The following is a 25,456-nucleotide window of genomic DNA, read 5'->3' on the forward strand; positions in this document are numbered from 1 at the left end:
AGGCGAAGTCGGGCTCTCACCACCACACAGTATGCATTGCTTTGAGGTTTCTTGCAAGCGACACTTTTTTATATACTGTAGGCAATGCGGAAAATCTATCTAAAAGTGCAGTTTGCCAAACAATTCGTAAAGTCTGTTTGGCTCTGAAATATTTCCTTCGGGGTTTCATTGTGTTTCCTGGACACCTGCGTGTGCAGAGAATAAAAGAGGCGTTTCATGCCGTTGCAGGTAGGTAACACACAACAAAAACACCCACAGTTCCATAAAGAATCTCACAACCAGCCTAACATTCTCATTACCCAGGATTTCCAAATGTGATTGGGGCACATGGGACTGATCAGAGTGGAGTTTGATCAAACATTATTTGGAAAATGTACCTCTCCTCCTGATGAATAATCAGACAGTGTCTTCATCAAATATTTTACCTTCGTCAATAACTCATTGGTCATACACAAGTTCTAGGGATATGACATGCCCTGCAACTGACCCAACCAAAAAAAAAAGGGCTATATGGAACATACCTATGGCACACATTGAGGACAAATATATGCAATGATCATCCTTTACCTGAAATGAAGTGACCACTGCATCCTGCCACTGGTTCTGAGGAGGAGCTTCTCCCTGGAATGCCCTCAGAAACAGGGCGATGGGCATTTTGCTGGAGAGCCAACTCTTCTGCCTTCTTATTAGCTTTAAAATTTATGTTTTTTTTATATATATATGATTCTTTGTCAATTCCTTAAATAGTTATATAGTTTTATTCTGCATAAAAACATGACATTAATTTTTCTTGGCCATCACTACAAACTACAGTGGGGTAAGTCACATATTAAAAAGATATTTTTGGGGGTGTAGTAAAGAATTAAATAACAAATTGAAGAAAATTTGAAACCTCATGTTGGGTAAAAGTAACCAGAAATGTTTATAAATATTACAAAAATCCTAAAGACTCTATCCGTAAAAAATGTTTACTGAACAACTGTGGAGCTAAGATGAAAGAGTGCCAGGGTGTTTTAAAAAAGGCAAAACTGACAAAATAGATGCTTAAATTGATTAATGGTACTGCAGTCGAACTCCAAAATATTGTCAACTATAACAAAGTATTGTAGTGCCATCTTTGAGGTTAAGGGCAAGGAAAATACATGAGCCAGATAATGCAGTTAAGTATTGTATTAGGTTCAAAATGGGGGGGAAAGCAAGGATGGTGCAGGATAGAACTGATTTTAAAGGAAAGTGTATTAAATTATGTACCGTCTTGCTCACTTTTCTGGCTATGGGGAATGCCTTTTACAAGCTGTGCTGGTTGCTGTTAGTTCAAAGTAGAAGGACTGTTATTACACAATGGCTGAAACCAAGTCTCTTGCCCAATCTGCTCTCTCACGACATCACTTTCCGCCTGTTCTCTAATCCAGAAGACAAGCTTAGCCTTCTGTTTCTCTCTCTTACACACCAACTTTTGGTTGAAACGACAGTTGACCATGTTAGTGCGCTCCTGCTTCAAATTGACCACTGTCCTGCTCTTCTCTCCTCCTTCTTCAGTTAGTGTTGGCTGCTCATACTATCCACCATTGCTTTTGCTAGTGGTCCTCTTCTCTATAGCCAGCTCGCCCTGTCACTTTCCTAGCCCATCCCAGCACTGCACCACTGCATGCATGGTAGTTCATAGCCAAATGAACAGTGCCGTTTCATAACACAGTTACATTACTCACAAAAACTAAAATGTTACTGAGTTAAATATTATAAAACCTAATATGTTACAAACTGTGTGTTACTTTTTCTTTTTTGTATGGAAAATTGAACATTTAATTGGCCAGCAGTTGTCATTGAATCCTAAGTCAATATAAGAAAACTCATGAACCTGACCCAGAAACACAGCCAGATCTGATCATTTGCATGTGCTTTATAAACTACATTTAGTAACTTGTACGTCGGCAATTAAATAACATTCATCCCCTTTTTCTATCCTCAAACGTGAGCCCCCAAAGACTCGTAGTATGAACACTAGCCGCTCCACTGACAGATCACAGTTTCCAAATGGCCCTAGTCTTTCTGTAGCACCCTTCACTGGACATAACATCAGAAGGCACATCTTGTTAAATACACAAATGCCGTTCAGAACAACACGACAAATTCAGTGTTTTAGCCAACTGATGGTTTTAATTAATTTAAGGAAATATGTGGAAAATAAAGCATTGTTAAAAAAAAAAAAAATTAAAAGGAGCACTTATTTAAAAGATGTTTTTTTTTTTAACATTAACCCTTTACTACCTTTTCAAAATTGTTTTAAGTTTCGATCTGGGTAGAAGGAGTCATAATCTTTAGTTATGTAGCCCAAAGATTTTGTAACTGGTCATGTTAATATATGTTAGAAAGACTGGGGAAAAAAAAATTGTTTCTCTGCTGACACCTTTAAAATTGCCATAACAATAAAGTGCAAATCCATTATTTTCATAATTAATCTTTTTTTCTTTTTTTTTTTAAATAAATAAAAAAAAGACAGTTTCCAAGTTAAAAATTCCATCATGTTTAACCTAGATTAACTTCTTCATATGTGCCTTGGTAATTTTTAGGGAAGACAAACCCACACACACATTTGCAGACAAGGGGCAGAAATCCTAAAGGATCCACACATTTAATGTTCTTTTAAAGAAAATGTGTTGCCATGCAGCAGAAGTGGTGAGATACATTCATTATGTTTAATGTGTTTAATAAAGTAAGTGTTTGACTCATAAAGGTGCAGTTGAGCATAAACATTAGTGTATGGGGAAAATGAAAAAAGAGAGCCAGTACAAAGCATCAGCAATGCAAAAGCATACACTCTACAGGTATAACTTCAAAAATTCTTAAAACAAATTTTTTGTCAAAGTATTATTTTTGGTGCAAAATATGAAGCAACCAAATGATGCCAGATGTTTTGCAAACATGTTCAGCTGTGCCTTTTGAGCATTTACATATTAGGGAGATGGTGTCAAAGGCACAGTAGCATGCAAAAGCTTGGGCCCCATTGCTTAAAATGTCTGTTACTGTGAATAGTTAAGCAAGCAGTAGATGAAGTGATCACCAAATGGCATAAAGTTAAAGATTGGTGTGTTGTTTTTCTTTTGTACAATTATACCGTGGGGGGAAAAAGGAGCACCATGCAAAGGTTTGGGAACCCAAGTATCTGAGGTCTCAGTTAACTTTTTACCAAAGTCTCCGACCTTAACTAGCTTGTCAGGGCTATGGCTTGTTCACAGTCATTGTTAGGAAACCCAAGGTGATACAAATTGCAAAACTGTATAAATGGCTCATACTCCTCAAGCCTTGTCCCAACAATCAGCAGTCATGGGCTCCTCTAAGCAGCTAGCTGCCTAGCACTCTGAAAACTAAAATAATTGATGCTCACAAATCGGGAGGAGGCTGCAAGAAGATAGCAAAGCATTTTCAGATAGTTGTTTCCTCAGTTCGTAATGTTAAGAAATGGCAGTTAAATGGAGTGGTGGAGGTCAATTTGAGGTCTGGAAGACCAAGAAAACTTTCTGAAAGAACTGCTTGTTGGTTTGCTAGGAAGACAAATGAAAACTCCCATTTGACTGCAAAAGACCTTTAGGGAAAAATTTAGCAGACAGTGGAGTGGGGGTGCACTGTTCTACTGTGCTGCAAAACCTGAACAGCAACTGAAGTTTGTAAATGAGCATCTAAACCAGCCTGATTCATTTTGGAAACAAGGCATGTGGACTGATGAATTCAAAATAGAACTTTTTGGTCACAATGTGCAAAGGTATGTTTGGGGGAGGGTTGGGGTCAAGGATGCTGAATTCCAGGGGAACAGCAGCTCTCCAACTATTAAGCATGAGAGTGGATCGATCATGCTTTGGGCTTGTGGTGCAGCCAGCGGTACAGGAATCATGTCATTGTTAGAGGGAAGAATGAATTCAAATAAATACCAGCAAATTCTGGAAGTAAACTTCACGCCATCTGTTAAAAAAAAAAAAAGAAATTAAAAGGTGCTGGGTCTTACTAAGTACTGACCATGTCAGGTACCTATTGCTTCAGGCCCTTTTAATTGTGTTTGGTACTTTGTACTTGTGAATGATGGAAAGAAAAATGTAATCTTAATTAAAATAAAATATTTAAGAAATGTGTCAACCTTATGCTTTTTAGTGATCAGTTCATCTTTTGCTCACTTAACTACTCACAGTAAACAGACATTTTAAGCTAGGGTGCCTAAATGTTTGCATGCCACTTTATATGCTCTTCACAGACATTTATGAGAAGAATAGGTGACAGAGAGACGCAATCCTGAACTTGTGTTTTGAAGGGCTGTTAGGATGATCATCTCATGGGCCGATACAGTTGCAAATGCCTTAATGAAAATTTGGTTTCATTTAAAAAAAAAAAATATGAATTAGTAAAATACGAAACTTGTCCTTCATTCATATTTCATTTTTCTTTAATGTTAGCTAACAATTATGCACAAAGTCCCTTGAGCTGTTAAACATTTTGGTCAATTAATTTTCTGTTGAAGGTGAAGTAAAACATTTGATGTCTGTTCTTATGGATACTACAAAAGAGAATGTGACCCACCTCGAACCCACCTCTGTGTGTGTGTGTGTGTGCATGACAGAGAGCGCACAAGAGTGTTTCCTCCTTTATTCTCTGTGTCTCTTACCAGCAGCACAGCAGTGTCCACAAGTCTAAGTCAGAACTGTTGTGATGAGAACAGGCCATTTAGCCCGATGAGCTCATCTACACTGTTAATCCATATTCTTCAAAATAATATCAAATCAAGGTCTGAAGGTTAGCATTCTAACGCTGCTGTGAAAGCTACCCTTAACAAGTTTCCTTCATTAATTGTAAACACTGTGATCATGTTACCTCTTTCTCTCTGTCTGCTGAAACTGAAAACTGTTCAGCTCTTTTGGGGTCCCATAGCTCATACCTCTGTCCTAGAATCAGCCTAGTCACTCTTGTCTGGAGTTTGTCTAGCTTTGCTACATGGTTTTTGTAATATGGAGACCAACGCTGTACACAATGCAATATAAACAACACTGTACAACAGGGGGGGAGTGGTGGCTCTCTGGCTAAGGATCTGTGCTGGTATCTCGAAGGTTGCTGGTTCGAATCCCCGTCACTGCCAAAACTCTGCTGGGCCCTTGAGCAAGGCCCTTAACCTTCAATTACTCCAGGGGTGCTGTAGAATGGCTTACCCTGCACTCTGACCCCAAGGGGTATGTGAAAACTAACAAATTTGTAATACAAGAAATTGTATAAGGCGAAGTAAAGAACAAAAGAAAAATAAAATATTGCAGGTGAGGCCTTTCTAGGCTGTTCTATAATTGAAGCTTAACTTGTCCAGAGGCCCTAGCACTTGATCCTAAGACATTTCACTTCTGACATCTGAAATAGTTTCTTCTACCATAAAACTTTGCTTCCTGTGTTAAACTAGTTTTGTACCAACTTACACACCATGCCTTGAATTCCCTGTTTTACTTTCTCTCAGTGGTATCTTATCAAAATCCTTCTGAAAATTGAGATGAGTATCATATTCACCTTTGCTTTGCAGAATACTACGTTGATGGCTGGAAAAGCACATGAATCTATAATCTCAAAACTCTGGAGTGTAAGGAAGGTGGTGCTTAAAGACTTATTATTTTATGGATACGTATATCTCAGTTGATCCATGCAAATAACTGTTATAATTGGAGAACTTAATACTTGGAAACCTTTAAATATATTCTGTATTTTTTTTTTTTTTTTTAAATTACTTCATCAGGGCGGCACGGTGGCGCAGTGGTAGCGCTGCTGCCTCGCAGTTAGGAGACCCGGGTTTGCTTCCCGGGTCCTCCCTGCGTGGAGTTTGCATGTTCTCCCCGTGTCTGCGTGGGTTTCCTCCGGGCGCTCCGTTTTCCTCCCACAATCCAAAGACATGCAGGTTAGGTGGATTGGCAATTCTAAATTGGCCCTAGTGTGTGCTTGGTGTGTGGGTCTGTTTGTGTGTATCCTGCGGTGGGTTGGCACCCTGCCCTGGATTGGTTCCTGCCTTGTGCCCTGTGTTGGCTGGGATTGGCTCCAGCAGACCCCCGTGACCCTGTATTCGGATTCAGCGGGTTAGACAATGGATGGATGGATGAAATTACTTCATCAGTCGCAGTCTTTACCAAAACGTATTAAAAAAATGCTCAGTGAAGAATGTAATGAACATTTATGAAGGTACACTTATACCAACGATTGACTGATTCCATGAATGGATACATACCCATAATGAATATAATTCAAACATTCAGATGCAATTTTTTTTTTTTTTTTGCCACAAAACTTAAGGTTCATTATTAGTTTGAAAAATAATGTCCTTTCACTTTTTTTTAAAGCTGTGAAAAGATATTTGTGACCCAGGCAGTATTTTCACATGGACATTCTCCGCTTCTGCTTTTGTGGTATGTCTTAACCTGCAGAACAAAGCACCACTTTTGACGTCTGTCTCGGCTATTTGGGGATCACCCTGTTATCCTACAGCCCAAACATGAATAGTTTTCTTTTTGTTGAATATATTGGGGATAGGCCTCAAGTCTTTTTTACAAATGCTTACACAACTAAGATTTTTTGCAAGGAAATGTTGCTGAGTCTGCTTCATAGTACAGTACACCCCCAAAATTCTTGAGGGTTACGTTCCTAGAGCACCCGCGAATTGTGAAAACCGTGACTTTTGGATATGGTTCAAAAATGCCTTTTAAATATCTATTTTTTATAGTTTAAACCCTAAATACAGTATGCCCCCAAAGCGATTTAATTTTGTTGCAAACTCCGCTGCTTAAATGAATACATTACCTAAAGAAATTACCTTAATAAATTACCTAAAAACAGAATGTGAAGGTAAACCCGTATACTGTACAGTACTGTACTGCAATGTCTCCTGCAGTGCTAGAATATAAGATACCGATGTTACCGCTATACGTACTAATTCATCCAAGCACATTTTTTTTGGTATGCACTGTCATTTTTTTTGTTATAAGAGTAAATACATAATAACTTAATGTAATTTAAAATACTGTAAAATGTACGGGTACTCAACAATGATGAATGATCTTGATGATGATGAAGTAGCTGTGCAGTACGATGCAGAGGATTTAAAACTCCTCGGATGTTTTTCTTCCTGCAGTCGGTGATGCACAATGCCAAGGCAGATTCCATCCTGACGATATTTTTATTCCTTACGGTCGTAACCTTTTTGGCACTATCACAGAAACTCACAGATACGGTACTCCGGATCGCTGCCTCGTTCTTCATGTAGCATACAGTGCTTTCATTAATGCCATAGTGGCACGCTACTGCAGCATAACTTTTTAGTTCCTGGAGCAAATCCAGTAGTTGATCCTTCTGGAGTGTTTTAAATTGCTTCTGGCGCTTAGAAGGCGCAGGGCGTTTCACAACAAAATGGAAAACACAAGGACACTCAGTTGGAGGTGCGTCACAGGGCAGCAATCGGCAGCAAGGAGAAATGAATTAACACTCTCAGATTGGGTACTTTCACCATCCCAAACTGCGTTTCCCTCCGCGGTTACTTCCTGTTCTCTTTACAGCACAGTATTGCCACGAAAAAAGCCATAAAAAATTGCGGAGGATATTTGCGCTTTCCGCTAACAATTAATAGTTAGGTTCTAAGGAAAAATCCGCAAATGACTGAGTCCGCAAACCCTGAACCGCGACTTTGCGGGGCTCTACTGTATGTTCTTTTTTCCCCCAGTGTAAGCTGTACTACAGTAAATGTCACAATACAAAATCTAGTTGAAATTGCACTCATTGATTTTTTTTTTAATAAGTTTTGTCTGTGCACCATTGTATTCAGAAAGCGTTCAGAGAATACGCTGTTAAGAAAATTAATTTGTATGGAAAATGAGGCGTTAACAATCTATGCACCTTAGCAGTGTTATCTAAAACCGATGTCATATTACATCTAATCAAAGAGTGTGTCGTTCTTGATTACTGCATTTGCTGATCTTATCACCTAAGTGAGTGAGTTTATACAAATGGAAATCCCAGGTAGAGAGTCCAGCCCCTCTCAAGGAGATTGGTTCCAGAGTCCAAGGTGTGCGTCGAGGTGAGTCCGACTATCTCTAGCCGGAAACCTCTCGACCTTGCGCACTAGCTCAGGCTCCTTCCCCTTCAGAGAGGTGACGTTCCACGTCCCAAGAGCCAGTTTCTGTAGCCGAGGATCAGACCGCCAAGGTCCCCGCCTTCGGCCCCCACCCAACTCACACTGCACCCAACCTCCTTGGCCCCTCCCATACGTGGGAGTTATGGGTAGTGTACCCGAAAGAACGAGATCGGGAATACAAGCGACTGAAATGAGTTTCCTCCGCAGGGTGTCTGGGCTTTCCCTTAAAGATAGGGTGAGAAGCTCAGTCATCCGGGAGGGGCTCAGAGTAGAGCCGCTGCTCCTCCGCATCGAGAGGAGTCAGATGAGGTGGCTCAGGCATCTGATCAGGATGCCTCCTGGACGCCTCCCTGGTGAGGTGTTCCGGGCACGTCCAACCGGGAGGAGGCCCTGGGGAAGACCCAGGATACGCTGGAGGGACTATGTCTCCCGGCAGGCCTGGGAACGCCTTGGGATTCTCCCGGAAGAGCTGGAAGAAGTGGCCGGGGAGAGGGAAGTCTGGGCCTCTCTGCTTAAGCTGCTGCCCCCGCAACCCGACCTCGGATAAGCGGAAGAGGATGGATGGATGGAAATCCCAGGGAATGTCAATTGCGCGACTGCATGATGATTATCCAGCAGTTTTACACTTTAAAGAATTACGTGGTCACCCCTTTTCCTGATGGCCATTTACATGCTACCTGAAGGAGTTGGTGCTATACAAAGGGTTTACAGGTCTGGCATGTTCTGTCACAATCTCGCGCTCTTTTTCTTTAGTCCATTCTGTCATCAGACAGAGGAGCCTCTCTCCAGTTTGCGAAGTCCAAAACCACTGCTTTCCTTGTTATTGGCTGTCATGAAAAAAGAGCGGGCTTGGATGACAGCTGTGAGGTGTTAAATAATATGTCGCTGCCACTAACAGTCAGTTAAGCATGCTGCAATAAAAGTTGCCTGCTTTTGATCCTTCCAGCTTTTAAGCATTTTGCCTTTATGTAAATGGAAAAATTGTTTCCAGAACACAATGAAGGGTAAGTGTTGGAAAATCAGCCACCCATCGCAAACACAAATGCCAACCTTACAAGACCGCATGGGTTCACTGCTGAATACTTCAACTTTTCTAGCAGCGGTTGCATTATTTTACATTTCCCAAATGTGCACCGCCAGACAGCCTTGCCGTATAGCAGCTCATCATCGGGGTATTCTAGCTTAGGGTTCAGCAACATAGCCAAACATTTGGTTATTATTTCATTTGGATACATCTTTGGTAGAAGTAACTTTATTGTAAAAAGTTAGAAAAGTTTAAACCTCTAGAAAAAAGTAAAAGCTTGAGGACTTGATCACTCTCGCAGTATGACCGAAATTGTAGCATTCTGTGAAGCCAGCTATCAGTCATCGGATCCTTAGGGTCACTTATGTTTAGAGGGAATGCAATGAAGTGGGCAGCCAGAAATCTTTAATTTAGCAAAAATTCCTTTTTCTGATGTGTGCAGTATGCGATACCTTAAGACATTTTCAGCTTTCAATTATTTGCAGTTGGTAAGTTTAAGGGTTTAGCTTCACACGTCTCCTTGATCTGTGCTGGAATTGGCCTTCTAAATCTGTGTTAATTCTATTTGTTTTGTTTGAAGTTCTAAGTGGTTAGCAGTAAAAGTAGATTTTAGACATTTAACTGATCAGGGTTGAGGTTACGCTTCACTGCATCCAAACACGGGCAGGATCAAAATGTGTTTAACTAAAATGAATGGAGACCCTTTACGTCACCTATAGCTGATGTACATAAATTCTTGTTGTGTTTTGGTTGAATGTCTTGATTGCTCATTGCTAGCATTCATTCTTGTTCATTTCTTTTTCAGAGCTCTTCGAAAAGCTCTTACCCAGGCAGAGATGAGACGAGCTGCTCGCAAACCCCATTTGCCTGTCCGAGTGAAGGTGCCCATTCCTGTGCGGCCTCTAGCAGTGCCAACTTTGTCGACCAGTACATTGGAGCCAATTGTCCTTGAAGACTGAGCGATGGCAGTAAAGTGTGAAATAGCCTGGCCTGTCTTCATCCACGGAGAACACGTGGGTGACTAAACTCTTGTGCATTCTGGCCAGGCATTTCTAGGGTGGAGTTAAAGTTTACTACCCCCCCCTCCCAAACCCCCACCCCCCCGACTGTTCACTTCCATTTTAAGCGTTGTAGTCTTATTTGTCTGACATCTACATCAATGGTCATGATTAAAGAGAAGAGAAAAATGTTGGAATGCACTTTACTAGTGGACTTCTGTCATAGGAATAGAAAGGGGGTTGATTCCTCATGTTTTTAAAATATTTGGTTGTACACACAAGTAAATAATTTTATAGATTGTCATCTTGAATTAAGATAATGAGAATTGATTACTGCCAACTTATAACTTTTTAATCACCTGTGTGATTTTCAACATTATTTCTTCTGTCAAAGCAAATGAAGCACGTGGCATACCTCCGAAGTACGATAGTGAGAAGTGATGCCACCGAATCAAGTCGGGTTTATTGTTGGGTTGCCATTGAGAGTTCATTGCCGCCAATAGAAATCTTTGCTGTTTTGCATTTGACCCGTTTAGCAATCCTGTTAGCTTTCTAGAATCCCCGTAGCTATTAGTCAAAATGGCTGATTTGAAAAACTGTACTACATTTCTCTTAATTTGTAACCAAATTTGTCATAAACTGTATACTTACACAAGAGTGCCTTTAGTAATAGTCTTGGGGTTCCTCTTCATGACCTAAAACATGTTTATGCAGAAGTTGTATCCTTATTTTAGACAAATGCTTCGTTTGTTCATATGCCCTGAATCTTGTGACTGACCATATTGTTTCTCCTCTGATGCCCAGAAATCTGCACAATTTAAGAAGCCGTATACTACATGTAAATATGATGAACATCAGTACGCTTACTCGAAAGAATCATTCTTCCAACATTCCAGTGTGGGTCATTCTCCTTTATCCCAATGAAAACTGACTGCGGCCATGTTACGTTGAGGATATTTTTGTTTTGTTTGCATCTTAGTTATAATTGCTTGAAACATGCACTTGCTCATTTGATTATTGTTTTGTTTCTTTCCCCAGCACTGCGGTGTACGTTAAGTACAAAGCAGTAAAGGCACCGTCTGGCTGACCAAGCCGCGTGCCAAATCCTCGAGTCTTCCTGTCCTGATACGTCTTCAATAGGTAGTCCCCACGAATACACACCGTGACACGGACAGTCGTGTCCATTCCTGGGTTCCATTGTTGCCAGTACTGAAGGATGGCAATCTAATCTTACGTGGGTGGAAACCCGCTGGAGTTCTAAAAAAGCCAAGCACACCCAAAAAGATGGTACATTGACGATTCACATATTCTTATGCTGCTCCACTATACTGGAAAGCTGTTTTAGTTGCTAATTTTCAAATCAGTTTCTGTTCATTCTACTTGTCTTTTTATTATTAAAATAGTAATTCATTTATAATGATGCTCTTCAAATTGGATTCCCACCCTCTCCCAAAATTGCTGAATATGAAAAAAAGTGTTTTCCTTTGGGTTAATATTGAAAGAAATTAAACATGAACGTGTATCACTTTGATAAAACTTGTATGAAAAATTGACAATCAGTCCTTTCTTTTTTTTTCTTTTGTATACTAGATTACATATTCTCCTTTGTTCAAGATACAAAGCCTTATCAACTATGCTATCACTGTCATTGCATTTGGAGCGCTCGAAAGGTCATCAGAATTTCAAAATCACCTTCAAATACATAAAATGCGGTCTTTATTGAAATGTAATTTGAACACGTCCAAGCTATTTAAAGACCTTTCTCCACCTTGGAATGCAGCATTGCAAATCCTATATAGCCGCCCCCCCCGACCCCCATCTGAAACACAAGGACAAGCCATCTTTTAGGTACCACAATGCATTTTGAATGTGTACGTTGAATATTTAATATTTATGTAAACTAAAGAAATGTACCATTTGAAACTGAGGATGATAACTACTTAGCCATCTTGACCAGCTAGTCTGAAATAAAATGTGTCAAAGGGTGGGTTGTATTTTAGGGAGGGCTGCAGTTCTTCGCAAGTTCCTTGGGTGCTTCTGGCTACTCCATGCTGTGCGCTGCTTTCTTAATAATTTTGAGGTTGAAGTGCAGGAAACGCCCAAGAGGCCATGCAAATGTCTGGGGAAAAAAAAAAAAAACGAACAAGAATTACATTAGTGAAATTATGCAATATATTTCGCTAACTTGTATAGTTCCATTTTAATCCATCTTCTCATTAATTTTACAGAAACAAAACCAATATCTCAGGATGGGAATTTGATGTTCCTTTGCATTTGAAATTGCCATCTCAGCCTTCAAGATGGCGCAAAGAGTTTTGTAAATATGTTGTAATAGAAGGACGTTTGTGATCAGGGGCTTCATCAAAAGGGGCTGGGGCTGTTCTTGTGTGTGTGGGTTTTGGTTTTTTTTAATTATTTAAACAAAGATCCATGTTTGAATATAAGTTGTATAGTATTTCTATACTGTTTTAAGTTGTTTTTGTTTTTATTTTGGCTCTCAAATAGAGATCACATTTAATGTCATGTCTGAGATTAGTAATAATCTCTGTATTAAGAAATTTAAAACCCCAGCAATACAACTTCTTTTTTTAAACACTAGGTTTAAAAAGGGAGAAAATACTATTTTTTAAAGCAGATGCTGTAATGGCCTCTTCCGAGTCAGGGAGCGGCCTGACATACTGTAAATGTGTTTGTGCTTTGTTTTAGGGGAAGGGTGGTGAGGGAGGGCATTGGCATTTTGTATGTGGGGGATAGCATTTCTTGCTTTTTTATAAATCTGTCTGTAATATGTTAAATGTATCTTTGAAAGCAAGAATAAAAAATTTTCATTTTCTGTGTATTCGGCTGTGTGAGTTTATATTTTTTTAATGTCATACATGATGTATCAATCATGTAAAATGAAAAGATGTGATGGTGAACTTTCTGTTTGAAATGTCTGGGTGCCGACTGGGTACCTTTTCATTTTGATAAATTTACATGCACATGAAAGGCTATTGTGTGTGTGTGTGTGTGTGTGTGTGTGTGTGTGTGTATAGGATACCCTTGCACACATGTTTGGAGGCTTTCATAAAGCAAAGCTCACATTATGTCGTAGGAAGGGATGGTTTGTGTTTCAACAATAGCAATAATGGAAAAGAAAAACAGTTTTTAGGTATTGTAGCCTTTCCTGGTACTGTTAGAAATAAGGCAGGAGCCATTATAGTTCACACTTAACTCTCTCATGCCACCAGACAGATTTGCTCGAGTATACATAAAACAAAAAAAAAAAAAAGTATTTGGAGAGTACGCTTACTTGACACAAAGTGTAACCCTCGTATAAATGAGTAAAATTCACAGCAACGGGGAAAAATGTACCAACTTCACACCGGGAGTGGCCAGGCTGGGGTTTGACTCGAGGTCTGTTAAGTTGTGAAGCAATGGCACTAACCACTGCGCTGTTCACTAATGTTATATGGTGTGATAGATGGGATGTCGGGATGTATGGGGGCTGTATCTTCACCAGGATGCAAGAGGGCAGCCTTTCTGGATTGCATGGGAGCTTGGAATCTCAACCCTGTGTGACCACCACCGGGTTCACCTGGATGGCTCCAGAGCAGGGGTCCTCAATCCCAGTCCTGGAGAGCCGCAGTGGCTGCAGGTTTTTGTTCTGACCTGGTTGCCTAATTAGAAAGCAATTCTTGCCAATAAAGCACTAACAAGCTATGAAATTAAATTAACTCTGCTATGTCAGGTCATTCTCATATCCTAGATTTTCTTTCCCTTTCTTAATGCAAATGATTTGAAGGCTAAAATGGACGAGTAATTCTCAGTCCTTCACTTTTTTCTCTTCATTTTTCTTCCAAGTATTTAATTAAACCCAATAGTGCAGATAAATACACACAGGTGTAAATGTAAATAAGCTGAATGGAGAAATGCTGCTCTCTCTTGTCATTTGCATGTTATTGATAATAAGGAGCAATTAAAATAGCTGTTTAAGACAAAATTAAGCAATAAGGGCTCAAAATCACTAAAGTGAAGCAGAAGTGTTACTTTAGCAATAAGTGCTTTTTATTAAGCAACTGGGTTGGAGCAAAAACCTGCAGCCACTGCGGCTCTCCAAAACCGTGATTGAGGACCCCTGCTCCAGAGCCATGGACTGCAGCATACTGGGTAGGTCATCAGGGAGCACCTGGAGCTCCTCTGGGTGCATTATAAAAGGGGCCGCCTCACTCCATTCAGGGGGGATAGGAGTGGAGGCGGCAAAAGGAGTTTGGGCTGTTTGGTGCACTGTGCTGTGTGCAGGATGAACTGTAATAATAAATGTGTGTGTTTTGGGACATTCTGAGTCCGTCTCTGTCTGTGTTCTGGGCATCTTCCACAATGGTAAACGGAAAAAGTGCTGCTGGTATTGGGGAGAAAGGGGGCTTTCAGGAGTCTTGGGTAACCTTACAACTGCACAATTAAAAGGTGCAAAATGTGTTGGCCTACCATATTTGTACACAAGGTACAAGTGGTGAGTGTATTTGTGAAACCTGCTCAATTCCTTGATGCGAGGCAGAAATCTGCTCCTGGAGGAGTGCTAGTCCATCGCAGGGCCAGTCAGTCTAACCTGCACGCGTTGGGGACTTGGGACAAATGAATCATGACAGCTCCACACAGACAACACCCACACGTAGCTTTCAAGTGCAGGGCAGGTAGTATGTGAGGTAGCACTGCTTTAAATGAATTAAAGGGAACGTGTGTTTGAGCTGTGCTTAAGGAAAAAGTGCATCCCATCTGTCAATCGTGACTCTCTTTTATGTGTGAAGATTTAAATATTGCTGAGGAGCCTGATTAGGTTTTGATTAACTGTGTACTCGAGTCCCCATTAAGGGCAACAATGTTTGCTTGGCAAAATATTCATAAAGATAAAACTGAAAAAGGAGATGTCCTTTAGATATAGATAGGACTACTTCATATCTATAATACTGAACAATCAGATTGTGGCCTGGTCGATATCTGGGTGGAGTTGGCGCCTTCTCCGCTTATTTATATTTAAAGCAGTGCAGGCCAGGTTAATAATAATAATAATAATACATTTTATTTATATAGTGCCTTTTTCATGCTCAAGGTTAATTGGCACATGAACCAGCTCTAGACCCTTACCATGAACGGGGTGATCTTTCCATGTTTGCTTTGAGCCTTGCACCCAGAATAGGACCTTGCATTGATGTGGATGGGCAGTTTTTAATACAGTGCTGTGATACTAGGGTGTCATCCCGTGTTAGCCGTTATGAATGAAGTGAGAAGCCAAGCAAAATGACACCTTTTATTGGTTAACTAAAAAGATTACAATATGCAAGCCTTCCATGCAACCCCGGCCGCTTCTTCAGGCAAGATTACATCTTTTTAGTTAGCCAATTAAAGGTGTCATTTTGCTTGGCTTCTCACTATGAAAATTTGTGAATTTCCCCTTGGGATTAATAAAGTATCTATCTATCATATTGTATACAGTAGAGTTATCTATCTACAGTGCATCTGGAAAGTATTCACAGCGCATCACTTTTTCCACATTTTGTTATGTTACAGCCTTATTCCAAAATGGATTAAATTCATTTTTTTCCTCAAAATTCTACACACAACACCCCATAATGACAACATGAAAAAAGTTTACTTGAGGTTTTCAAGTCTGGGCTCTGGCTGGGCCACTCATGGACATTCACAGAGTTGTCCTGAAGCCGCTCCTTTGATATATTGGCTGTGTGCTTAGGGTCGTTGTCCTGCTGAAAGATGAACCGTCACCCCAATCTGAGGTCAAGAGCGCTCTGGAGCAGGTTTTCATCCAGGATGTCTCTGTACATTGCTGCAGTCATCTTTCCCTTTATCCTGACTAGTCTTCCTGCCGCTGAAAAACATCCCCACAGCATGATGCTGCCACCACCATGCTTCACTGTAGGGATGGTATTGGCCTGGTGATGAGCAGTGCCTGGTTTCCTCCAAACGTGACGTCTGGCATTCACACCAAAGAATTCAATCTTTGTCTCATCAGACCAGAGAATTTAGTTTCTCATGGTCTGAGAGTCCTTTAGGTGCCTTTTGGCAAACTCCAGGCGGGCTGCCATGTGCCTTTTACTAAGGAGTGGCTTCCATCTGGCCACTCTACCATACAGGCCTGATTGGTGGATTGCTGCAGAGATGGTTGTCCTTCTGGAAGGTTCTCCTCTCTCCACAGAGGACCTCTGGAGCTCTGACAGAGCGACCATCGGGTTCTTGGTCACCTCCCTGACTAAGGCCCTTCTCCCCCGATCGCTCAGTTTAGATGGCCGGCCAGCTTTAGGAAGAGTCCTGGTGGTTTTGAACTTCTTCCACTTACGGATGATGGAGGCCACTGTGCTCATTGGGACCTTCAAAGCATCTTCTATCTATCTATCTATCTATCTATCATATTGTATACAGTAGAGTTATCTATCTATCTACGGTGCTCTGACAAACATCTGTCCCCTTCTTGATATTCTTGGTTTTTCTGTATTTGTCACCAGGAATGGCTTCCAATCTTTAGACAAATAAAGGGAACGAGAGTAAATATTATAAAAGTAAAGTTATCCAACACCTGTTATGAAAAGGTAATTACCCATTTAGTTTCTCAAACAGCTGAATAAGGATACTTGATAAATCGACAGAGAATCTCACCACCCTTATTAAGTCAGTGAAGTAGTCACCGCAAGGTTTCTAGAAGAACAACAGGCCTCAATCGAAGGACATTTCAAGAGAGGTGAAGTAAAAAGTTGAAACTTGCTAATCATGAAAGGTTTATTATCTCCCCAGGAAAGGCCAGATGGCTAAATACACCCAACGGCACAGCGATGACAAATTGAAGAAGTCACAGATGATCATTCAAAGAACTGCAGGCCTCTCTGGCCTTGGCTCAAGTTGGTGTTTGTGATTCCACAATAAGAGATTCATGAGAGATTAGGAAGGCAGAAACCTCTGCTATCCAAGAGTAACGTCGGTGCTCCTCTCATATTTGCAAAGAAACGCCTGAATGATCCCTAAACCTAATGAAGTAACGTCCCTGGGACAGAAGAGTCAAAAGGACAACTCGATGGACAACACAGGTCTCATTTTGTCTGGTGTAAAGCAGATACTGTACAGTGTTTCGACAGTAAGAGCACCATACCTACAATAAAACATGGCGGCGGTAGTGAGAAGGCGTCCCAGGACCTGGAAGATTTGCCGTTATTGAAAGAGCTGTAAATGGTGCAGTTTACTAGAATCTTCCTAAGGACAATGTCTGGTCGGCTGTCTGTGACCCGAAGCGTCATTGGGTTATGCAGCAAGACAAAGACCCAAAAACATACAAGTAAGTCTGCAGCTGCATAGTTCAGAAGAAACAAAATTCAAGGTCTGGAGTGGCCTGGTCACAGTCCTGACCTGAAACAAGCAGTTCATACTTACAAGCCTACCCCTGTGTTTCTGAAGTACACTAAAATTGTGAAAGACTGATATCAAATTGTATAAAGTGTTGGGATTATTGCTGCACATTATTATTGTGTTGAAATTGAGGGGGGCAATTACTTTTTCACATAGGTGATAAGGTAACCTCGTTCCTGGAAATTATTATTTAAAAGCTGTATTGTATTCTCACTCAGGTTTCTTTCCCCTAGTATTGCATTCTGTCTCTAGGCCCGAAGCCATTCATTGTATGCAAAATCCCAAAGGGTATCAGGAAGAGGGCAAATACTTTTTCACAGCCCTGTAGATCCCTGTAAATATTATCACATGGAAAACAGAAGAGTAGCAAATGGCAAACGGGCCTGGTGCCACCGCAAGAAGTACAAAACACACTCTAGCTTGACTCCCGAGCCCCCGCGCTGGCACTCTCAGGAGCGTTAAGGTTAGACGTGAGTGTCTGTCTATAATCTCGCCTTCTGTGACGCCATGCTACATAAATAAGAGAGGCTTACTGGCCAGGATTTAAAGTGGCATTCAAAAGAACAAGGGCAATGTACTAAAAGCTGGCTTATGTGATCGACTGTAATTATTAACTAAAAATGTATAAAAGATGGTGAGGCGTAGTGCACAAGCAGACCTAACAAGAGTGGAAAAGCAACAGAGCTGCGATCATTTCATTACAGCGGTTCTTGAAACAAGGAAGGGTGGAGTATTTGTTTGACAACTACTGTTCTTTTAAGGATGTTCAAAAATAGCTTTTTAATATTCACTTGATACGCACTTAATTTTCTCAGGTTTACGCCACCAAATTAAAAGTATGTGTCACACAGAGATGAATATTAAAAGAGCCCTTCATCTCACAAGGTCACACTAATATAAAATAACATTCTCAAACCCCATTAATTCAATTTACGGTCACAGGGAGCTGTCCTGGCAGTATGCAGCCCTACACGGTTCCTCAGCCCACTGTAAGGCCCACCACAAAGACACAAGGAGAACACAGAAGCGTCACATGTACAAGACAGCAGCCCAGCTCGCTGTGTCACCTTGCATGAGATATTAAGCCTAATTTACGCGGAATCGTTTTCTACCACTTTATTAAACCGGGTGGGCAAGTTGTTAGGGCCACTGGCACGGAGTTTCAGGGTCCCTGGATCAAATCCCACCCCAGTTCCTTTCCGCCTATGTCTGGCTGGGCTTTTCTCCGGGGGATGTGGATTTACTGGCGCCCAGTTATAGGCGCTGCATCAATCCCAACTCGTAAGTGTGCCTTCATCAGACAGAGCGGGTCCAGAAGACAAACGACTCCGTAGACATTACATTCACATACCGTACGACATACTTGATGCATTTATCCCACAAAAATATGCCCCTTAAAAATTAAAATTGAAAGGATTAATAAAGACGTCTGTCAATGTGTGCGACTTGAAAGCGTCCGATTTTTTAAAGTGAATTAATTAAAATAAAAATGTCGTTTATTTCAAAGCATTTTAAGATATAAGTATCATCTTCAGTTATTCAAGTTGCAGAAACTACTCCGGTGCTACATTTTGATTGGGAACCAGCGGGGTCTACAGACATGACAATAGATTTCCTCTACGGCAGAACAAGGTTAACATATGCAACACGTTCACACTTAGGAGGCTACTTTAAAAAAATAACTGCTAGAGTAACACTGGTGTTTGGGGGAAACAATGCAATATACACCTGTTTGTATTCTTCCAGCTTCAAACTGCTAGACGGCTCGGTGGATGTTGATTTATTTAACGAGGTGCCAGTAAGGCAGCTGCTGTGCCATTGTGTGCTCATTTGTTCACGTGACTGACACGTCTCCGACCCAAGCATTGAGGGCCACACCTCCGTATGTATGTCATCCACCTCTTCGAGTTACTTGATTGGCTATTACGGGCTCTCCTTTTAAGCCCGCCTATTTTCTTATCAGTGTCTCGTTCGATGATTGGTGAATTTGAATTCCAAGAATTGGGGCGTAACGTGTACAATGGCGGGTTTAATTAATATCAATGAAGCGTGTGGTGTTTTATCTACTTTATAACGTGAATGATTAGAAGCTTTTTAATGCACTGCCCCAACGTAAATAGCACAGTACTGTGTCTTCTTAGTAGTAGCAAACAACAGAAGAAGGACGCCCTTTAATACATTAATGCCTGGTTTATAAGTTGCTGTAAGTGGATCTTGAATACATTTTGGTTTTCAAATAATCGCGCCGAGATAGAAGACACGCAGGGACCGTTTGAAGTTGAGAAGATGCTGTGCGACGAGCAGGTGAGGGGGTAGATTTATTTTTGTCTTGCGTCAAATGTAGTGTCCTTTGTTACAACGTGGTGGTATGTGCAACTTTTCATTCTTTTCTGACCGATAGTTATTGGGCAGACTGTCGAATACTTGCATACTTCCTCGGTAGTCCTGTTGTTGTTCAATTTGGTCATTTTGTGTAACTTGTTGTTCACTAGCCAAACGCCTCCATGTTGTGCTACATCGTGTCAGCTGCTACTTTGATGTGCCTTGCCTCGATTTTCAAGAAGAGAGTTTGGCGCTAGTGCTCAGCTCATCGAATGGGATGTGTATTTAAAAATAGCGAAGTGTGTGTATTTTCATATATACTAATGTATATAATATAGTAATGTGAGGCTGACGGTGGACCTGGACATCCTGGAGTTCACCTGCGTACAGTCGTCCGCTTTACGATCGTGGCAGAACAAACGCTCCGTTGGCATTGAATCGGAAATTTAAATACAAGTTCCTCTTGTGGGTTTTCTTCTTGATTTCGCATAAATCGCACGAACGGATTGATCATAACCTCCTGGGTCATCAGTATAGGACTTGGTTGGACCTCTTTCCATAATGTCTGTGGTGTACCCCGGGATTCAAATTCCATAGGAACACGAGGATTTTGATAAACTAGACCACGGGTGTCGAACTCCGGGCCGCAGTGGCTGCAGGTTTTCATTCTAACCCTTTCCCTAATCGGTGACCAGTTTTTACTGCTAACTATAACTTTTCCCTTCATTTTTAATAGCCCTGTTTTTTAAGGATTAATTGCAATGAATTAATTCTTTTCTGCATTAAATTGCAGCTAAACTGGGGCTTTAAACTCCAACCCGTTCCTTTAATGAGAAGCCAATTCTTGCTATTAATTAAACCCATTACTTAATTCCAATGCTTGTTGCAGCTCTCATTCTGCCACAGCAGACATTTCCAAAACTGTTGGTTTTTCTTACCCACCCCCAGGAATCACTGTCAAAATGTTCTGGTGACCTGAGAGATCAACCTCACTGAGGCCCTCACCTTTATGTTCAGATCATGTGGTTAGCTGGTGATGTGGCAGCTTGTTTTGTGTCTCATTATTGTTTGGCTCCTCCATTCAGGAAAAAGAGCACTAGGGGATCTGAGTCAAGTTAATTAAAACAAAGACAAAAGAAGTTTAATTTGCCAGCAAAAACTGGTCACTAATGAAGATGGTTAGAATGAAAACCTGTGGCCCTCCAGGACTGGAGTTTGACACCCCTGAACTAGAGGAAACAGTCCGTTTAGTACAACAAGCTCCTTCGTTTACCCAATAGTGAAACTGTCCAAATACCTTATCCAGATATAAAGGTTTCTGTTTAAACTGCCATTTCTCGGTGGATAAAGTCTGGGATGAGTCATTGGGAGGCACAATAAATATTAGTTTCAGTATATCCGCAGCTTAACGTCCAATGATGGTCCGTGCCTTTAGTCTTTTAATGAACTGTAGGTCTGGTATCGACGAGCAGTTCTGTGAGACTTCAGTCTGAGATGCTTGCCATTGGCAGCAATGGGTCCAGAGATCCAGTTAAGAGTGACGTGCTTCCTCTAGCCTGCAGATCATTTGAACAAGGTTGCTAAAAGTAAAAATGTATCCTTGTGCTTACCATAACTAAGGTGAGATCTTCACTAGCATTTGCAAATGTGCATTGACCGAAAGATTAAATGCTAAAAAAGACAATTTAGTCTCATGAAACAGTAAGTAGGCCAAAGAATCTGCAAAAGATGAATCAAGTTCTGTGTGTGGTGATCTTTTAAATGATGCCAAAATCTTTCAGTTTGCATTATTTAACTAATGAATTCTGTTTCGTGTCGGTTAAACATCATCAGTTATGTCTTTGTTTTGTTTTTTATAGGTTTTATGGATTGTTTGTACATGTAAAAAATATTGTACTATAATTTCAATGCTCTAATTTTGTAAAGACTTTGGGTAACTCTTGTAAGTCTGTTCTGTAGAGCAGTGTTTCCCAACCTCGGTCCTGGGGGCCCACTGCGGCTGCAGGTTTTTGTTCCAACCAGCTTCTGTTTTTAATTGAACTCCTCCGCTAATTAAGTAATCTGTTATTTCCCGAGTTCTGTGTTTTTTGGAACAATATAGAAATTAGGAAAAAAAAAAATACCAAGCTTTATGTACCTACCAAGCAGTTATAGTGAAATGTGTTTTCCTACCAATATTTTCATCTTGATTTTCATTCTACTTTTCCAGTTCTAATTGTTTAATTACTTTTATTTACTAATTAGTGGCTCTGACTCTAAAGTAGTTGCAGCCTTTGATTATTCAGTGTTTGCCAGCGTGTCTGATCTGCTTTATTTTTAAATTGTCATTTAAGATACAACAAAGGGGGGGAAAACTGCACCGAGAAAGGGCAAAATATAATGAAATCGGCAAGAGTTACACATTTAAATCTTTAGCAAAATCAAAAATATTTGTCTGTCTTATAATGTACAAATCATAAAAAATACCAGCTAATTAAATGAGCTCCGTGTTATCACGGATTAGGAATCTGGTTGGTGGGCCCCCAGGACTGAGGTTGGAAACACTGCTAGAGTATTTTATTTGCATGGTTGTCCTTGATAGATTGATACAAATAACTCCTTTAAAGCTTGGTAAATGTTGGAGAGAAGTATTGAATAAATCTGTCGACTTCACATTTCCAAGCTAATGCACTGGGGAGAAGGTGCCATGCTGCCACTTCTAGCAGTCTTTCCTGCAATGTACGCGTGGGTTTTCGGTTTTGTTCTGAACATGACCCAAAAAATGACCAAAGTGCAGTGGATGCTTTTTATCCCTGATAGCTCCTGCCTTGAGCTGCTCTCAAAGGTTAAAACCTTGATTTGAGAATTCTGTTTTTAATAAGTTTAAATATTCTAACTTCCAAGCAAGATTGCCTCCTAGCTTCTGATGATATCAATTATATTGATGGTTCTCAGAACATTACTCTTGGTTCAGCCATCTCAGGTTTTTAATATGTAATTGGACTGAATTTTAAACTGGAGATGATCCCTTGAAGAGTTGATGGTTTTGCATTGCTATACTCCCCACATTTTACAATTAAATGCTTTCCTTTAGATGATTCTTTCTTTGTCTTTAACAGACTGAGGACCTTGTGCTGTATCCATACCCTGAAGAGGAGGATCACCTGTTTTCTAGTGATGACAATGCTTTCCCTGAAGGTAGCTCCCTTTCGGAGGCATTGCTTACTTTAGTGGAGCCTTTGTCTGAGCATACCCAGCAGCCTTTAACTTCCTGGCCCTGCTTTTTGCGTTATAAGACTGAGCTATGCAGCCGCTATGCTGAAACCGGCAACTGTAAATATGCAAGGAAATGTCAGTTTGCTCATGGGCTACAAGAACTTCGTGTACCTTCACGCCACCCAAAGTACAAGACTGAGTTATGCCGGTCATTTCATACTGCAGGCTTCTGCCAGTATGGAGTTCGATGCCTGTTTATCCATAATCTAGAGGAAAGGAGAGATCCTGATGAGCAGAAGCAGCCCATTAGCAAATACAAGACGGAGCCATGCCGCACATTTCTCCTGTTTGGAATCTGTCCCTATGGTAGTCGCTGCAATTTCATTCATGTAGAAGACAATGGTGAGGCAAGACCGCAATTGCCTGCAGAGTCTCCAACTACCTCTTCTTTCACTCCAGGTAAAGGGCGTCCCACATTTCAGTCCTGGAAGAATCGTCCGTCTGTAGCGTGTCGTAATTTTGCTGCTTTTGGGTTCTGCTTGTATGGAAACCGCTGTCGTTTTCAACACAATCTGGAGAAAAGACATTTAGAACTTATGCCAACTGCAGAGTCCTCGGACTACTACTTGAATTATCCTTGCTTGATTCAAACCCGTAGTCGAGCTGCATCTCCGGTTTCAGATGAGGCCTCGTCCACTTCAGTCACTCCTGATTATCGTGATGATAGCCCATCTCCAGGTCCTGTTGACAAGCAAGCCAACAATGCATTCAGCTTTTCTGATTTGCTGTTGCCCCTAACATGGAGACTACAGGACTTGGAGAATGGCCATCAAGGTTTAACCCCGGAGTCTGATGTCTTTAATCTTTAACACCAAAAATGGTCTTCCTAGCCGTGTTTGCTGCTATCTGTACATTTTAGGCATACCTGTTTAGGTTTGTAGCTGAAAGACCAAACGTTGTCTTTTCTTAATTTCTACTTGGCTAAATTTTTATCTTTATTGAGATGTAATTTGCATGTGGGGGTTTTTAATATTTATATTAAGTTTTAGTTTCTTACTAAATTAGGTTGCTGGTCATCCTGATCTGTTTGATCACTTTCATATTTATCATTTTAAAGAGGAGTTTAATATCCTCGATTACTGGATTTTTATTTTTTTTTTCCCGCTTTATTGGCTCATGAATAGGGAAGGTTTTTTTCTTTTCTCAGTTTGACCTTTTTGAATACAGAAATCAAATTTGCCAAATAACCGCTTCCACTTCTAAAGTGAACTGATTTTCATTCAAGCCTAACTAGCTGTGATCACTGAACAGCAGACTTGTGAATCCTGCCTAATCTCTGCTACGCTGGAGATGGAGGGCTTCCTGAAAGGCTTAAATTTAAATGGTGCGCTTGGGGATGGAGACTTGCTTCCTTAAACTTTTTTTTTTTCATTTTTTTTAAATTTTAGAATTTTAATTTTGTTCTATAAGCATTTCATCAAACTTGGCTATGGTTTGCATAGAAATCTGAAGCTGTTAATTGTGAAAAATGCTGCCATGCATAGGTGATGGCCGACAAATTGCAGTCCATAGTCTGTCCCACTTCAGTTCTCCTTTTTTTATATGAAGTATAGCCTTGCTGCTGTCTTAACCTTTTTACTTTTTAAGATGTCTTCCACGCCTGCTCTCCTCTCTTGAGAGAAGTCAACCTGTGTGGAAATGGTGACAGGCTGCTAAGTTTGCAAGGACTGGACTGCAAGTCCCCTAGTGATGAGCTCCACTGGCTGTTTCAGATCCTGCGTATTGGAGTCTGCATGCACTCTGTACATACTGTAGATATTAAAATTGAATGGTTAATACTAAGTTAATTATTTATCTTGCAAAGTATTGGGTGTTTAATTCAGCTTACCCGAGTTAGAGTGCTCTTTTGTATGGATAATTTATTTATTTTTCACCTACTAATAAACACAGTAAATAAAGTGTGTTTTGCTTTTTGAAAACTGGAATGTGTGTGTGATTTTTGTTATAAATTTTGGAAAGTGGCAAACCTTAATGCCTGTGAAGAGTCGGGTGAAATTTTCTCATCTCCAGGGCCCCCTCCAAAGGTCAGGATAGTTGGTTCAAGTACGTTTCTTTTATTACCTTTTTAACCTTTTGATTTATATTTTTAAAGCAGACACATTTTATTGAATTTAAATTTTAAGGTAATTGACTTAAGATGTTGGGTTTATGTAGTTAGCTATTCATTACAATACTTATTTTGCTGTTGTACTGGATGGTTAATTTCTAGTTGCATTTAATGCAGAAAACTCACAACCAAGAACAATTACATGTGCCTTGATAACTTTAACTTCAAGTTTCATACTTCAGCAGATATTAATTATGTAAGGATTTCTTGCAGCACATAATGCATGC

At 40.5% G+C, this 25,456-nt stretch overlaps 2 protein-coding genes across 3 annotated transcripts in view; both read left to right on the forward strand.

Annotated features, from left to right (window-relative positions):
* mta2 (metastasis associated 1 family, member 2) overlaps positions 1-12,310 on the forward strand; it is a 67,650-nt gene extending 55,340 nt beyond the window's left edge. For both annotated transcript variants that reach the window (XM_039769281.1, XM_039769282.1), the window contains one exon: positions 9,964-12,310. In XM_039769281.1, the coding sequence (XP_039625215.1) occupies positions 9,964-10,117 (154 nt within the window). In that variant the 3' untranslated portion in view covers positions 10,118-12,310. The remainder of the gene's footprint in view (positions 1-9,963) is intronic.
* A 7,254-nt stretch (positions 12,311-19,564) lies between these two features.
* Positions 19,565-25,211, forward strand: cth1 (cysteine three histidine 1). Its single transcript, XM_039769283.1, has 2 exons — positions 19,565-19,849; positions 22,966-25,211. The coding sequence occupies exons 1-2, from the start codon at positions 19,832-19,834 to the stop codon at positions 23,929-23,931; spliced, it is 984 nt and encodes a 327-aa protein (XP_039625217.1). The 5' UTR covers positions 19,565-19,831; the 3' UTR covers positions 23,932-25,211.
* The last annotated feature ends 245 nt before the right edge of the window (positions 25,212-25,456 follow it).

Source organism: Polypterus senegalus, chromosome 11 (assembly GCF_016835505.1).
Source record: "Polypterus senegalus isolate Bchr_013 chromosome 11, ASM1683550v1, whole genome shotgun sequence".
NCBI lineage: Eukaryota > Metazoa > Chordata > Cladistia > Polypteriformes > Polypteridae > Polypterus > Polypterus senegalus.